Source organism: Mobula birostris, chromosome 13 (genome assembly GCF_030028105.1).
Source record: "Mobula birostris isolate sMobBir1 chromosome 13, sMobBir1.hap1, whole genome shotgun sequence".
NCBI classification, from domain to species: Eukaryota; Metazoa; Chordata; class Chondrichthyes; order Myliobatiformes; family Myliobatidae; genus Mobula; species Mobula birostris.
In genome coordinates, this window is record NC_092382.1 from 103,622,329 (window position 1) to 103,638,761 (window position 16,433).

The 16,433-nt window shown below is 48.1% G+C and overlaps 1 protein-coding gene across 1 annotated transcript in view; it reads right to left on the reverse strand.

The window, feature by feature from the left end:
* Positions 1 to 6,644: 6,644 nt before the first annotated feature.
* Positions 6,645 to 16,433, reverse strand: part of LOC140207250 (killer cell lectin-like receptor subfamily B member 1B allele C) — a 119,574-nt gene continuing 109,785 nt past the window's right edge. Inside the window, exons 7-9 of the mRNA XM_072275693.1 lie at positions 12,200 to 12,342; positions 8,874 to 8,938; positions 6,645 to 7,806 (exon numbers count right to left, since the gene is read on the reverse strand). Coding sequence (XP_072131794.1) covers positions 7,617 to 7,806; positions 8,874 to 8,938; positions 12,200 to 12,342 — 398 coding nt within the window. The 3' untranslated portion in view covers positions 6,645 to 7,616. The remainder of the gene's footprint in view (positions 7,807 to 8,873; positions 8,939 to 12,199; positions 12,343 to 16,433) is intronic.

The following is a 16,433-nucleotide window of genomic DNA, read 5'->3' on the forward strand; positions in this document are numbered from 1 at the left end:
GGGACATTTTCACGGGAATATCGTCTTCCAGAGGTTATCACACGGCATATCCAGGCAAGAGCTACAAACGTGGTCCCGCAGGATACCCCAAAACCCACTCCTATGGAATGTACGAAGTGACAGTCACACATTCATTGTGCACTATGTGCCGATGTTTAAAACACACTTCTGGGCACAGGCGAGTTTCAATCCTCAGCTGCGACAAGCTGAAGCTACCGGCTTCCCCAGTCTCTTCCTCTCTCTACTACGAATGAAGGTCTCGCTCTCTCTCTCTCTCTCTCTCTCTCTCTCTCTCACTCACTCACTCTCACTGTGTTTAATCTGCACAAAACACGGCAGCCAGTGACTGACGTCATAGTCCCGCCTGAGTCAGGCGCTCTTAAAGCGACAGTCCAGATTAAACGAAACCTGCGGGTTCGAACAACACCGACCTACCACACACTGACAGGGCTGGACACAGAATGAAGCTCCCTCCACACTGTCCCATCACACACACACGGGGTCGAACACAGAGTGAAGCTCCCTCCACACAGTCCCATTACACTCTCCCGTGGTGAGACACAGAGTGAGGCTCTGTCCACATCGTCCCATCAGGCAATCCCGGGGTCAGACTGAGAGTGAATTTCTCTCTACATCGTCCCATCATACACTCCCAGTGTCAGACACAGAATGAAGCCTCCTCCGCAGCGCCCTACCACACAATGTGATGGTCCGACACAGAGTGCAACTCCCTCCATACTCTCCCTCCACACACTCCTGTTGTAATAATCCGAGAGAGGCTCCTTAAATTGTTTTCCATTCTAGGCATTAATCAAAGGATTTAAATTTCACAGAGCTTTGTTACCACGCTCATGTCATCCTTACCCCTGCACACTGGATTGGAAAATGCGAAAAAGGGTAAGATTTGGACTGATCTGTGGGGTTACAATTAGGGAATGACACAATACTGACAGGAGAAAATTACGCTAGTTTACGAACTGAAATATGTTTGTGGGAAGACGGGTGCCATCGGGATTGTTTGAAGTCCGTACGAGATTGTCGGGAGAGGGTGGCATAATGGGAATATTTTGGGGAATGATACGTGTCTGTGGAGGAAGGGTAGGGCAGTGGGGACATCTTGAGGACTGGCAGGAACTCTGGGGAGGATCAGTACTCTGGCATTATTTTGATGACTGACGCAGGGCTGTAGGAATGCAAGACGCAGCGGAATTAGTTTAGAGGGGGACACGAAGTTATGGGGAGATGGATTAGAGACTTTAAGCTAGAATCGTTGGGAGGTGGGAGTCGAATTGAAGAGACGAGGAGAGAAGGAGTTAGTTCAAAATTAGAGAAAGCTAGTAGACAGTGCATGATGGAGGATAGACAGGGGACAGCGAAGGGGAGCACACAGACCGAAGATGTAGGGGATAAGGAAGAAAAAGATAACAAAGTTGTTTTGGACAATTGGGGATAAAAACAGAGTAAGAGGTGGAGAGTTCCTGAAATGCATCTATTTTAATGCTAGGAGCATTGTGAAAAAGGTGGATAGTTTAGAGCTGGATCGATACCTGGAAATATGATGTTGTAGCTATTAGTGAAACATGTTGCAGGAGAGGTGTGATTGGCAACTTAATATTCCTGGATTTTGTTGCTTCAGGTGTGATAGAATCGGAGGGATAAGAGGGGAGGGTGTTGCACAACATGTCAGAGAGAATATTACAGCAGTTCTTTGGCAGGATAGATTAGAGATAGAAGATGATGTACTCGTCGGCAGCTACAAGATAGAAACTACAGGATAGAAACATGCACTGAGCTCATCTGCCTTTTGTACAATACTTCCTGCATTAAAACGCACTCAGCTCATAACATGAGGCCCAGCAGGCTCAACCTTTTACTTTCTGACTCTGTCTGAGATCTTAACAACATCTGTCCCAATAACCACTCCACTATCGGTTTTGGCATTCTGCTTTACATCCCTCTGCATCTCGAGTATAAACCGTTTCACTCCCCCTCTTATATGAAAACTTCCCGCTGGGTTATTGGCTCCCGTCCAGTTCAGGTGTAAACTGAGAGAGTTGCTCGGTGCAGAGAAAATGAATGAACTGCACAATGTGGGGTGTTGTGACGTGGCCTCCAAGCAGGTGTATGTGCTGCCCCCTAGTGTTCGGTCGGCAGATGACAAGCTCTGTTCTGGTCTTCTGCGGATTTCAGTGGCAGTCAGTGGACCCAGAGCTGCAGGCTGCGTTGTCGCCGATTTTTATATACAAGCCCACAGAACCTCTTTTCTGTCCTATAACACGAATCCGCTATCATCACCGCTGACCTCATCTCGTTCGTCCCTTTCTCTTCTGAATCACCAGAGCCAACCTCGTAGACATCATCTGCCAGACTTGCATCTACCCGGTTATTTGCACCCCTCTCCCTCGCCTAGAAGTCTACACAGTATTATGCCTGTTAATGAGGAGTTTGACCCGGGGCACTCTATACTGGGACTGGCTGTTTAATCCCTTTCATCCTCCTGACTGTCACCCAGTTCCCTGTTAACCTTGGTCTAACTTCCTCCCTATCACCGCCCCCCTCAGCTTCCCGCATGATCCTGAGCTCATCACGTTCCATTTCCTTATCTCTGAGTGTTGGAAGCAGCATCCGGATGCACTTCTCACAGGTGAAGTCGTCAGAGACACTGGAGGTCTCCCTGCCGTCCCAGGTCACGCAAGAGGAGCATTCAAATATCACTCCAGGCATGCCTACTGCTCTTACTGTGCTCTTACTAAATCAAACCTATCAACATTTACCCCTATCTTATCTTTATTTGCCCCCGCTTGGGAATCCGCTTCACAGATTGGTTGTTGTTCAAAAAAAAAAAAAAAAACGCGAGACACTGTTTTTTAATGCACATACAGTGGAATGCAAAAGTTTGGACACTCCTGGTCAAACTTTCTTTTACTGTGAAAAGATAAGCGTGTAAAAGATCACCTGATTTCCAAAAGGCATAACCTGAAAGATTACGCTTTTGGTTCATATTTTAAGCGGATTACTTTTCCTTTATTTCCATCTTGTACAATTTAAAAATAACAAAAAAGGAAAAGGGCCCGAAGCTAAAGTTTGGGCAGCCTGCTTGGCCAGTACTTAGGAACACCTCCTGTGGCAAATATCACAGCTTATAAACGCTCCTTATAGCCTGCTCAGAGTCTTTCAATTCTTCTTCAGGAATATTCTTCCATTCTTCCTGCAAAACGCTTCTAGTTCTGAGAGATTCTTGGGCCGTCCTGCGTATCTTTTCAGGTCTTCCACAGACTTTCGATGATGCTTGGGTCGGGGGACTGTGAGAGCCAGGGCAAAATCTTCAGTTTGCTCCCCTTCAGTTAGTCTATTGTGGATTTTGAGGTGTGTTTAAGTTCATTATCCTGTTGTAGAAGCCATCCTCTTTTCATCTTCATCTTTTTTACAAACAGTGTGCCGTTTTATTTATTTTTTATTTTCCAGAATTTGCTGATATTTAATTAAATTCATTCTTCCCTCTTCCAGTGAAATGTCCCCAGTGCCATTGGATGCAACACAAGCCCAAAGCATTATCGATCCACCCCCGTGCTTAACAGTCGGAGAGGTGTTCTTTTCATGAAATTCTGCACCTTTTTTTCTCTAAACATACCGTTGCTCATTGCAGACAATAAGTTCTGTTTTCACCTCATTAGTCCACGGCACTTGTTTGCAAAATGAATCAGGCTTGTTTAGATGCTCCCTTGCAAACTTCTGACGCTGAATTTTCTGGTGAGGACTCAGGAAAGGTTTTCTTCATATGACTCTTCCATGAAGGTCATATTTGTGCAGGTGTCGCTGCACAGTAGAACAGTGCACCAGCACTCCAGAGTCAGCTAAATCTTCCTGAAGGTCTTTTTTCAGACAAACGGGGCTTTTGATTTGCCTCACCAGTAATCGTACGAGTAGATCTCTCGGAACATTTTCTGGTCTTCCAGCCCTCAACTTAACCTCCCCGTTCCTGTTAACTGCCATTTCTGAATTACATTACGAACTGAGGAAACGGCTACCTAAAAACGATTTGTTATCTTCTTATAGCCTTCCCTTGCTTTGTGGGCATGAATTATTTTATTTCTCAGAGGGTTATGCAGCTGCCTACAGGAGCCCATGGCTGCTGATTGTTGGGATAAGGTTTGAGGAGTCAGGGTCTTTATAAAGGTTTCAAATTTGCATCACCTTGCTTTTCCTAACGATGATTGTGAACAAGCCATAACCCTAACAAGCTAATTAAGGTCCGAGACTTTGGTAAAAGTTATCTGAGAGCTCAAATCTCCTGGGGTGACAAACCTTTGCATCGTCATCCTTTCCCTTTTTTTCGCTCTAAAATTGTACAAAACAAAACAAATGCACTAATCTTGATTACAATGTTGAAAAGAATGTTTAAACATTAACTTAATGACTTTTGGAGATCAGGACATCTTCTATTCGTCTACACACACATTGCATGCCAGTCTACTTGCCCCGCTCCTGATCTCTGTTTGGAGGCAGTCCCGACGCCAAAATTGTAAGAATTTATCACATATTCCTCAAATCATAGAGTGGAACTCCCACCGGATCGTTCCATCACACAGTCCTTGGGTCAGACACAGAGTGAAGCTTCCTCCACACCGTCCCATCACACAGTCCTGGGATCAGACACAGAGTGAAGCTCCATCCACACCGTCCCATTACACAGTCCTGGGATCAGACACAGAGTGAAGCTCCATCCATACCGTCCCATCACACACTCCGGGGGTCAGACACAGAGTGAATCTCCCTCCACACCGTCCCATCACACACTCCCGGGGTCAGAAACAGAGTGAATCTCCCTCCACACTGTCCCATCACACACTCCCGGGGTCAGACTCAGAGTGAATCTCCCTCCACACCGTCCCATCACACACTTCCGGGGTCAGACACAGAGTGAATCTCCCTCCGCATCGTCCATCACACACTCCGGGCATCAGACACAGAGTGAATCTCCCTCCACACCGTCCCATCACACACTCCTAGGGTCAGACACAGAGTGAAGCTCCATCCACACCGTCCCATCACACACTCCGGGGGTCAGACACAGAGTGAAGCTCCATCTACACCGTCTCATTAGACTTTGTCTGGCACAGACACAAAGGGAAAATTCTTCTTCACTGTCCCGTCCTACACTTGCCGCCGTTCAAACACTATGTGTGGCTCCCCTCCACCCATTCATTTCGAGAGGACTGTGATGTAAAACCAAGGTGGAATTTTACGGATCTGTGAGGTCATATTTGCAGTATTGTGATGTCAGTGACCTGTACTCGCTGGGATTGAGAAGACTGAGGGCTGACCTTATGGAAAGCTCTCGGATGGTGAAAGGCTGTGACAGAGTGGATGTGCAGAGAATGTTCATTATTGTAGGGGAGTTTCGGACCAGATGACACAGCCAGAGAACAGAGGGATATCTTTTAGAAAGGAGATGAGGAGGATTTTCCGCAACCAGAGCGTGGGGAATCTGCGGAATTCATAGTCTCAGGAAGCCGAGGAGGCCCGGCCATTTGGGTATATTTAAGGCTGAGTTTGATAGAGTCTTGATTAGTCAGGGCTGGAAAGGTAACAGGGAGAGGGCGGGAAATTTGATGCTGAGAGGGAAATGGATCAGCCGTGATGAAATTCGGAACGAACTCCATGGTCTAATTCTGCTCCTACGTCGCATAGACTTATTTGAAGTTCAGGGTCCCTGGCTGTCAGTAACTCAGAGGATCTATAGTGGGTCCAACACGTTCATGCAACCACGGAGGTATCATGTGTCATACTGAATAGGACGGACATGCGGGTTTCCGCAACTCCATTTCCCAGAGTACGGTGAAGTTACTATTCTTTTGCGACTCAGACTTGCAATTATTCCCTGTCCCATTCCTGCATGGTAAGTCTGTAATTAAAGACCTCTTGCTGAGCACTCAGCGATCAACCGTAAGAGTTACGTTTCCAGTCCAACTGTTTGTGATGTTTTCCGATTGGTATCGTGCCGTCTAGTTTATTTAGAGTCGATGGTTGTGTTAATTCCAGACGTTACTGTGTAAGTCTATTGTTAAAGGAATCTAGCTGAGCACTCAGTGCTCAATCGTAAGAGTTACATTTCCAGTATTACCATTTGTGATGGTTTTCGATTGGTTTTCTGCAGTCTAATTTATTTTGAGTCTGAGTCTGAGTTAATTCTCGACCACATTCTGCATTTGAGTTCAACTGTATCCATAGCTGTCTCGTTACAGAAGGGATCACAGCTTTATGTGTTTGAGCACATGTGGGTTCTCATTGAAGATGAGGAATTTTCAATGGATGTACGTTGGAGACAGTTCAGTCTTGCCGGATCGCCTCCTGGTGTGCAGGCTGCAACGCACGGAATCTAAATAGGCTCCATAGGGTTCTAAGCTCAGACGACAGTCTGGCAGTCTCAGCCCTCCCCACAACCGAGGACATTTTCGTAAGGCGATGCCTCGAGAAGGCCGCATCCATCACTCAGGACCCTCACCACCCTGGAGAAGATCTGCCCGTTAGTACTAACAAGGAGGAGTCACAGGAGCCGAAACACCCACACACAACAATTCAGAAACAGCTCCTTCCTCTGAGCCGTCACGTATTTAAACGCATGAGCACAGACTCGACATTTTTGCTGTATTTATTCATACTATGTAATTTACATTAATTGTCATCTTTGACCGAATGAGCGACATGTTTGCGGTATTTATTAATGGTTGTAATTTACATTATTTCTAAATATTTGCACCGTACTGATGCTGCAAAAGAAGAAATTCCAGGCCGTATAAGTTTCAGATAATAAATGAAATAGCGATTTCGGTGGGAAACATCCGATACGAGTGGGCAGGACACTTGGCACGCTGGCCTTCACCAGTCGGGGCACTGAGTACCGGAGTCGGGAGGTCACATTGCAGTGTACAAGTCGTCGGTGAGGCCGCACACAGTTTTGGTCGCCCTGCTCCAGGAAAAATGCCATAGAGCTGGGAAGACTCCAGAGGGAGATTTACGGCGATATTGCAGGGACTCGAGGGACTGAGTTATGGAGAGAGGGAGGGAAGGTCGGTACTTTATTCCCGGGAGCGTAGTTGTAATCTTACAGAGTTGCATAAACCCAAGACGGACAGAGACAGAGTGCAGGCGCACAGACTTTTACCCTGGGTCGGGGTATCGACAACCAGACGGCTCAGGGTGGAGGTGAGAGTGGGTGAAAAAGGAGGAAGAGAAATGATCTGGGAGACGGAGGGTGTGGAGAGAACGGGGAGGGGAGAGAGAAAATTGGGCAGAGGGGTGCAGAAAGAGGTAGAGAGGGTAAAGAATTGGGTAGCGGGAGCGGCGAAAGAGCCGGCGGAGAAAGTGCGAGGGAGTGGCGAGAGAGAGAGAGAGCAAGGGTGATGGGGAAGAGCGGGGTGGGGTGCGGGAATCACGAGAAATGAGGGAATAGATGTGTAGAGAGGTTTGTCGTTGTCTGGAGAATGGGAGTGGGAAATGAGGCGGAGAATGGAGTGGGAGGGAGTAGCAGTGAGAGTGGGGAGGGAATTTGGGATGATGGATGGAGGGAGAGTGGAAGAGAGTTAAGGAGTAGAAATAGGGGGTAGTCCCGTGATTCATGAAGCCCCCACGGGTTGTTGACAGAGACCCTGGATGTTTTCAGGAATAGCTGGGTATAAAGGGGTAGACTTCTCGCAGATGAAATGACGATCACGATTGCAAGGGTCGTTCCTTCCTCTCGATTGGCACTGAATGCAGACGGGTGTTCCAAAGGACACGTAGTACAGCAAACCAGGGACCACTTTTCTATCAATGAGGGTTAAAAAAAATCAACACAGACAAAAATGCGCATCAGTAAACCAGATACCCTCGCAAAACTAATCTCATTAAACAGCGCTCTCCTCACAGCCATGAGACCGTCCCTAAACTAATCACACTGACCAACTCGGTCCGGACAGCCCTGTGTCAGTCTCCAGACTAATGTCACAACACCGCGGGCTACTCACAGCCTCCGGTCCGTCGCCAGACTAATCCCACTGACGCACTTTCTCTTCACAGTCCTGTATCAGTCCCCATACGAATCCAACAGACAAACTCTCCGCCGCCCCCAAATCTGCCTCAGTACCCAAACAAAGCCCCCTGTCCCACCCTCTCCACTCAGGCTTATGACAGTCCCAAAATGAATCCCTCCCGCCTGCTCTCTTCCCGCAAAACTTTGGCGTTCCCCAAATTATCCCATGGACCCTTCCTATCCCAACAGCTTCGTGTCAGCCTCCAAACTAATTCCACTACACCGCCCTCAACCCACAGGCACGGGTCCGTCGCAAAATTTGTACCACTGAAAAACCCTCTCCCACAGCCCTGCATCAGTCCGCAAACTAATCCCACTGACCCACTCTTTGCACACAGTCTCCAAACTAATTCGATTGTCCCACTCTCTCCCCTCAGATCTCTGTCAGTCCCCAAATTAATCCCGCTGCCCAACTTTTTATCTCACAAATCAGCTCAGTCCCACGTTCCCTCCATCTCCCCAAACCTTCGTGTCACTCTCTAAACTAATTCCGCTGCATCTCGCATTCGCACAGCCCTGCGTCAGTCAGCAAAATAATGCCAGGGTACTGATCTCTCCCTAGAGTTCCTGCCAGTCCTCAAGATGTTCCCACTGCCCTACCCTTCCTCGACAGACACGTGTCATTCCCCAGAATATTCCCATTGTGCCTCCCTCACCTGACAACCTCGGACAGACTTGAAACAATCCCAGTGGCACCGCTTCTTCCAACAAACCTATCTCAGTCCGTAAACTGATCCAATTTTCTCCCGTCAGTACCGTGTCATCCCCAAACTCTCACCCCACAGATCAGTCCAAATCTTACCCTTCTTCGCATTTTCCAATCCAGGATGCAGCGATACGGGAGGCAAGAGCGCGGTTAACAAAACTCTGTGAAATTAAATTCATTTGATTAATGCCTAGAATAGGAAACTATTTACAGAGCCTCTCTCGGATTATTACAACAGGAGTTTGGGAAGGGAGACTGCGGAGGGAGTTTCACTCTGTGTCTGACCAAGGTAATGTGTGATGGGAAGGTGCACAGGCGGCTTCACTCGATGTCTGACCCCGCGCAGTGTGCGATGAGACGGAGTGGAGGGAGCTTCACTCTGTGTCTGACCACTGTGTATATATTTCAATGCTAGGACTATTGCGGGGAAGGCGGTTAGGTGAGGGCGTGGATTGACACGTGGAATTATGACGTTGTAGCAATTAGTGAAACTTGGCTACAGGAGGGGCAGGACTGGCAGTTTCAGGGTTCCGATGTTTCAGATGTGATCGAGGCAGAGGAATGAAAGGTGGGGGAGTAGCATTGCTTGTTAGGGAAAATATTACAGCTGTGCTCAGGCAGGACAGATTAGAGGGCTTGTCTACTGAGTCCTTATGGGTGGAGCTGAGAAACAGGAAAGGTATGGCCACATTAGTGGGATGTATTACAGACCACCCAACCAGTCAACGAGAATTGGAAGAGCAAATCTGCAGGGAAATAGCAAGCAACTGCAGGAAACATAAAGTTGTGCTGGTAGGGGATTTTAATTTTCCATATATTAATTGGGACTCCCATACTGTTAGGGGTCTAGATGGTTTAAAGTTTGTAAAGTGTGTTCAGGAAAGTTTTCTAAATCAATATATAGAGGGACCAACTAGAGGGGATGCAATATTGGATCTCCTGTTAGGAACAGATTTAGGATAAGCGACGGAAGTCTGTGAAGGGGAGCAATTTGGTTCCAGTGATCAGAAAACCATTAGTTTCAACTTGATCATGGACAAGGATTGATCTGGTCCTAGGGTTGAGGTTCTGAACTGGAAGAAGGCCAAATTTGAAGAAATGAGAAAGGATCTAAAAAGCGTGGATTGGGACAGGTTGTTCTCTGGCAAGGATGTGATCGGTAGGTGGGAAGCCTTCAAAGGAGAAATTTTGAGAGTGCAGAATTTGTATGTTCCTGTCAGGATTAAAGGCAAAGTGAATAGGAATAAGGAACCTTGGTTCTCAAGGGTTATTGCAACCCTGATAAAGAAGAAGCGGGAGTTGCATGACATGTATAGGAAGCAGGGAGTAAATAAGGTGCTTGAGGAGTATAAGAAGTGCAAGAAAATACTTAAGAAAGAAATCAGGAGAGCTAAAAGAAGACATGAGGTTGCCTTTGCAGTCAAAGCGAAGGATAATCCAAAGAGCTTTTACCGGTATATTAAGAGCAAAGGGATTGTAAGGGACAAAATTGGTCCTCTTGAAGATCAGAGTGGTCGGCTATGTGCGGAACCAAAGGAAATGGGGGAGATCTTAAATAGGGTTTTTTGCGTCTGTATTTACTAAGGAAACTGGCATGAAGTCTATGGAATTAGGGGAAACAAGTAGTGAGATCATGGAAACTGTACAGATCAAAAAGGAGGAGGTCCTTACTGTCTTGAGGAAAATTAAAGTGGATAAATCCCCGGGACCTGACAGGGTGTTCAGTTGAAGGAGACTGGTGTTGAAATTGCAGGGGCACTGGCAGAAATATTTAAAATGTCGCTGTCTACGGGTGAAGTGCCAGAGGATTGGAGAGTGGCTCATGTTATTCCGTTTTTTAAGAAGGGATCGAAAAGTAATCCGGGAAATTATAGGCCGGTAAGTTTAACGTCGATAGTAGGTAAGTTATTGGAGGGAGTACTAAGAGACAGAATCTACAAGCATTTGGATAGACAGGGACTTATTAGGGAGAGTCAACGTGGCTTTGTGTGTGGCAGGACATGTTTGACCAATCTATTGGAGTTTCTCCAGGAGGTTACCAGGAAAGTGGATGAAGGGAAGGCAGTGGATATTGTCCACATGGACTTCAGTAAGGACTTTGACAAGGTCCGGCATGGGAGGATATTTAGGAAAATTCAGTCGCTAGGTATACATGCAGAGGTGATAAATTGGATCAGACATTGGCTCAATGGAAGAAGCCAAAGAGAATTGCTTCCACGAGTGGAGGCCTGTGACTAGTGGTGTGCCAAAGGGATCAGTGCTGGGTCCATTGTTATTTGTCATCTATATCAATGATCTGGATTAAAGGGCCGAATGGCCTACTCTTGCACCTACTTTCTATGTTTCTATGATAATGTGGTAAATTGGATCAGCAAATTTGCTGATGATACAAAGATTGGACGTGTAGTAGACAGCGAGGAAGGTTTTCCGAGTCTGCAGAGGGACTTGAACCAGCTGGAAAAATGGGCTGAAAAATGGCAGATGGAGTTTAATACAGACAAGTGTGGGGTATTGCACGTTGGAAGGACAAACTAAGGTAGAACATACAGGGTTAATGGTAAGCCACTAAGGAGTGCAGTGGAACAGAGGGATCTGGGAACACAGATACAAAATTCCCTAAAAGTGGCGTCACAGGCAGATAGGGTCGTAAAGAGAGTTTTTGGTACATTGGCCTTTATTAATCAAAGTATTGAGTATAACAGCTGGAATGTTATGATGAGGTTGTATAAGGCACTGGTGAGGCCGAATCTGGAGTATTGTGTTCAGTTTTGGTCACCAAATTACAGGAAGGATATAAATAAGGTTGAAAGAGTGCAGAGAAGGTTTACAAGGATGTTGCCGGGACTTGAGAAACTCAGTTACAGAGAAAGGTTGAATAGGTTAGGACTTTATTCCCTGGAGCGTAGAAGAATGAGGGGAGATTTGATAGAGGTATATACAATTATGATGGGTGTAGATAGAGTGAATGCAAGCAGGCTTTTTCCACTGAGGCAAGGGGAGAAAAAAAAACAGACGACATGGGTTAAGGGTGAGGGGGGGGGGAAGTTTAAAGGGAACATTGGGGGGGGGTTCTTCACACAGAGAGTGGTGGGAGTATGGAATGAGCTGCCAGACGAGGTGGTAAATGTGGGTTCTTTTTTAACATTTAAGAATATATTGGACAGATACATGGATGAGAGGTGTATGGAGGGATATGGTCCGTGTGCAGGACAGTGGGACTAGGCAGAAAATGGTTCGGCACAGCCAAGAAGGGCCAAAAGGCCTGTTTCTGTGCTGTAGTTTCTATGGTTCTATGGTTCTACGGAGTGTGCGATGAGACGGAGTGGAGGAAGCTTCACTATGATCAGGGACCACCACTGTTCTTCTCACCCTGGTAAACGTGGGAGCCGTGTGAATATCTCCTCTCGTGGTGTTGCACCTACCGCTTCATCCTGTGAATTGATTCGGAGAAGCCTTGAATCAAAGTTTGAACACCGTTGCCCAGCTTCATCGTAAGATGTTGCAAACGTGGAGAAGAAATAACACCGTTCTTTATGTCTGACCCAATCCATCGAACATTTTTCCTCTGAAAAGCAGGAATAAAGAAAAAATCAATCTCCCTCCACGCCGTCCAATCACACACTCCCGGGGTCACACACAGTGTGAAGGTCCCTCCATACTGTCCCATCACACATCCCGGGGTCAGACACAGAGTGAATCTCCCTCCACACCGTCCCATCACACACTCCCGGGGTCAGACACAGAGTGAAACTCCCTCCACACCGTCCCATCACACACTCCTGGAGTCAGCCACAGAATGAAGCTCGCTCGACACCGTGGCATCACACACTTTTTTAGTCAGAAACAGAGTGAAAGTTCCTCCATATGTCCCATCAGAGACTCCCGGGGAAGCTCCTACCACGCCGTCCCATCACACATTTCTTGGTTTAGTTTTAACGTGACGATGTCTGCCTCTGTCGCATCAAACAAACACACAGGGATGTTCCCAAATAACTCTCCCAAAACACATTCCCTGGACCAGACACAGAGTGAAGATTGCAAGAACACCGTCTCAGCACATGCACGTTGTGTTAGACATGGAGTATAGTTGCTTCTACACCAACCCATCATAAAACCCCGGGGTCAGACTCAAAGTGATGCTCCCTCCAGAATATCCCAACACACAACATGTCCTCAGACACAGAGTGGAACACTTCCACACCGTCCCATCACACACTCCAAAGATCAGTTTTAGAGTGATGCTCCCTCCGTAGCACAGCGTGTCAGTCACAGCGTGAAGCTCCTTCCACAGTATCTTTTCACAGTCCGCAGTGGTCAGACGCAGAGTGACAGTCCGTCCATACAATCACATCACACACACAGTAGTTGAACACAGTGTGAGCATCGCATAGCACTGTCCCATCATATACTCCCGATGTCAGTCGCAGAGTGATGCTCCCGCAACACCGTCCCCTGCCAGACTCCTGGAGTCACACACAGTCTGAGGCTCCCTCTAAACTGCCGGATTACACGTCCCGGGGTCAGATACCAACTCCCCCCACAGCCTCCTATCACGCATTTCCGTGTTTCCAACTCAAATTGAAGCTCGTTCACACCGACCCCTCACAATGTTCTGGAATCAATCTCAGTTGAATCTCCCTCCACGACAACCCATTACACACTGCCAGGACCCGTCACCAGGCGTAGTTATTTCAACACCGTCCCATTACAAGCTTCAGGATTCAGATACAAGCTGCTGCCCGCCACCCCATCACAGACTTCCTGAGGGACAGACTCAAATAAGAATTTCAATACACACCGTCCCGTCACACACTCCCGGGGTGAGAGACAGAAATTAGCTCCCTCCGCAACTACCAATCACGGAACCCGTTGCCGGACACTGAGGGAATCTCCTGCAACACTGTCCAATCACAGAATCTAATGGGACGAACACAGAGTAAAACTCCCTTACACTGTTACCTCAGACACACGTGGGCAGACACAGAGTGAATCTCCCTCCACACTGTACCATCAATCAACACAGTGATCAGACAAAGATGAAGCTCCCTCCACACCGTCCCATCACACACTTCCGGGGTCAGACACAGAGTTAATCTCCTCCACACCATCCCATCACACACTACTGTGGTCAGACACAGAGTGAATATCCCTCCACAACGTCCCATCACGCACTCCCGGGGTCAGCCACAGAATATTGCTCCCTCTGCACGGTCCCAGCGCACACTCCGAGAGTCAGAACAGAGTGAAACTTCCTCCATACGTCCCATCACAGACTCCCGGGGTCAGACATAGAGTCAAGCTCCCACCACACCGTCCCATCACACACTCCCGTGTTCAGACACAGAGTGAAACTTCCTCCATATAACCCATCACAGACTCCCGGGGTCAGACATAGCGTCAAGCTCCCAATACAGCATCCCATTACACATTTCTGGGTTCACTTGTAAAGTGACGATCTCTGCGAACCGCCCGATCACTCAGACTCGCCGGGGCAGAGACAGAGTGTAGCACCCTGTGCCCTGTCCCATCAAACAGTAACACAGAGAAGTTCCCAAAACACGTTCCCGGGATCAGACACAGAGTGAAGATCCCAAAACACCGTCTCAGCACATGCACGTTGTGTTAGACACAGAGAAACGGTTCTTCCACACCAACACATCACAAAATCCCGGGGTCACACAGAAAGTGATGCTACCTCCAGAGCATCCCAACACACAACAAGTTCTCACACACAGAGTGGTGCACTTCCACACCGTCCCATCTCACACTCCAAGGATCAGGCACACAGTTATGCTTCCTGCTGAGCATCCCATCGCAAACACACTGCATGAGACCCAGAGTTAAGCTCATTCCACACCGTCCCATCATACACACCCAGGGTTAGACACAGAGTGAAGCTCCCTTCACACCGTCCCATCACATACTCCCCGGTCAGACACAGAGTGAATCTCCCTCCACACCGTCCCATCACACACCCAGGGTTAGACACAGAGTGAAGCTCCCTCCACACCGTCCCATCACACACTCCCCGGTCAGAAACAGAGTTAAGCTCCGTCAACACCTTCCCATCACGCATTCCCGGTCAGTCGCAGATTGAAGTTCCCTCCACACTGTCCCATCACATACTCCCTGAGTCAGATCAGAGCGAAGCCTCCTCCACACTGTCCCAACACACAACACCTCTGGGATCACACACAGACTGAGGCTCCCTCCAAAATGCCATATGATACGTTCCGGGGCCAGATACAAACTCCCCCCACAACCACCGATCACGCATTTCCGTGGTCAGACTCTAACTGAAGGTCGTCCACACCGTCCCATAACACTCCCCGGCTGTCAGACACAAATTGAATCTCCCTCCACAGCACCTCATTAAACACTCTTGGGGCCCGCCACAAGGTGTAGCTCCCTCAACACCGTCCCATAACAAACTTCAGGAGTCAGTTACAAGCTCCTTCCCACCATCCTATCACATACTTCCTGAGGGGCAGGCACAAATAGAATTTCAATCCACACCGTCCAGTCACACACTCCCGGTGTAGGACACAGGACTTAGCTCCCTCCGCAACTTCAAATCATGCAATTCATTGCCAGACGCTGAGGGAATCTCGTTCAGCACTGTCCCATCACAGAATCCAGGGGACTAACACAGAGTGAAACTCCCTTACACTGTTACATTAGACCCACCCGGGGTCAGACACAGAATGAAACTCTCTCTCTCTCTCCACGGCCCCATCAAACACACATTGGTTCAGACTGCACGCTGCTCACTGTCACATCACACGTTCTTGCGGACAGACACAGAGTGAAGCTCCATCAACACCGTCTCAGAACACACCCGGTAACAGACACGGAATGGAACTCCCTCAGGACCGTTCCATCACGGTCTCCCGGTGTCAGACATAGAGTGAAGTTCACTCCACACCATCCCATGACACGCACCCAAAGTCAGACATAGAGTGAATCTCCATCCATACCGTCCCATCACACAATCCTGAGATCAGATACGGAATGAAACTACCTCGGCATCACAGACACCGGATTCAGTTACAGAGTGCAACAGCCTGCACGCCATCCAATCACACACCTCCTAATGGGTCAGACACAAATTGGGCTTCCATCCACAATGTCCCGTCACGCACTCTCGGGAACAGACGAAGGATGAAGTTCTTGTCTCACGTTCCCATCATACTCTTCCGGTGTGAGACACAGAGTGACGCTCCTTCCACACTGTCCCATCACACACTCCACGGTTCAGCCTCAGACTGAAGCTTTCTCTCCACCTCACTATCACACACTCCATGGGTCAGACATGGAGTGAAGCTCCCTGCACACTCTCCTAACACAGAGTCCTGCAGGCAAACACAGAGTGAACCTACTCCAACACTACCGCGTTACACCCGCCCGTGATCAGATAGGAAATGAAACACTCTCGCCACCATCCCACTGCATACTGCCGTGGTCAGACACAGTATGATGCTCCTTCTACCCTGTCACATCACATAACACAGGAGTCAGAAAACGAGAGAAGCTCCCTCCGCACCGTTCTATCACTCACTCCTGGCATCAGACACAGAGCGGAAAACCTTCCAGGCACGCGCCACTGTTCCCGGTGTCAGACACACACATAACCGCCCTCCCAAACGCAGTCACCCA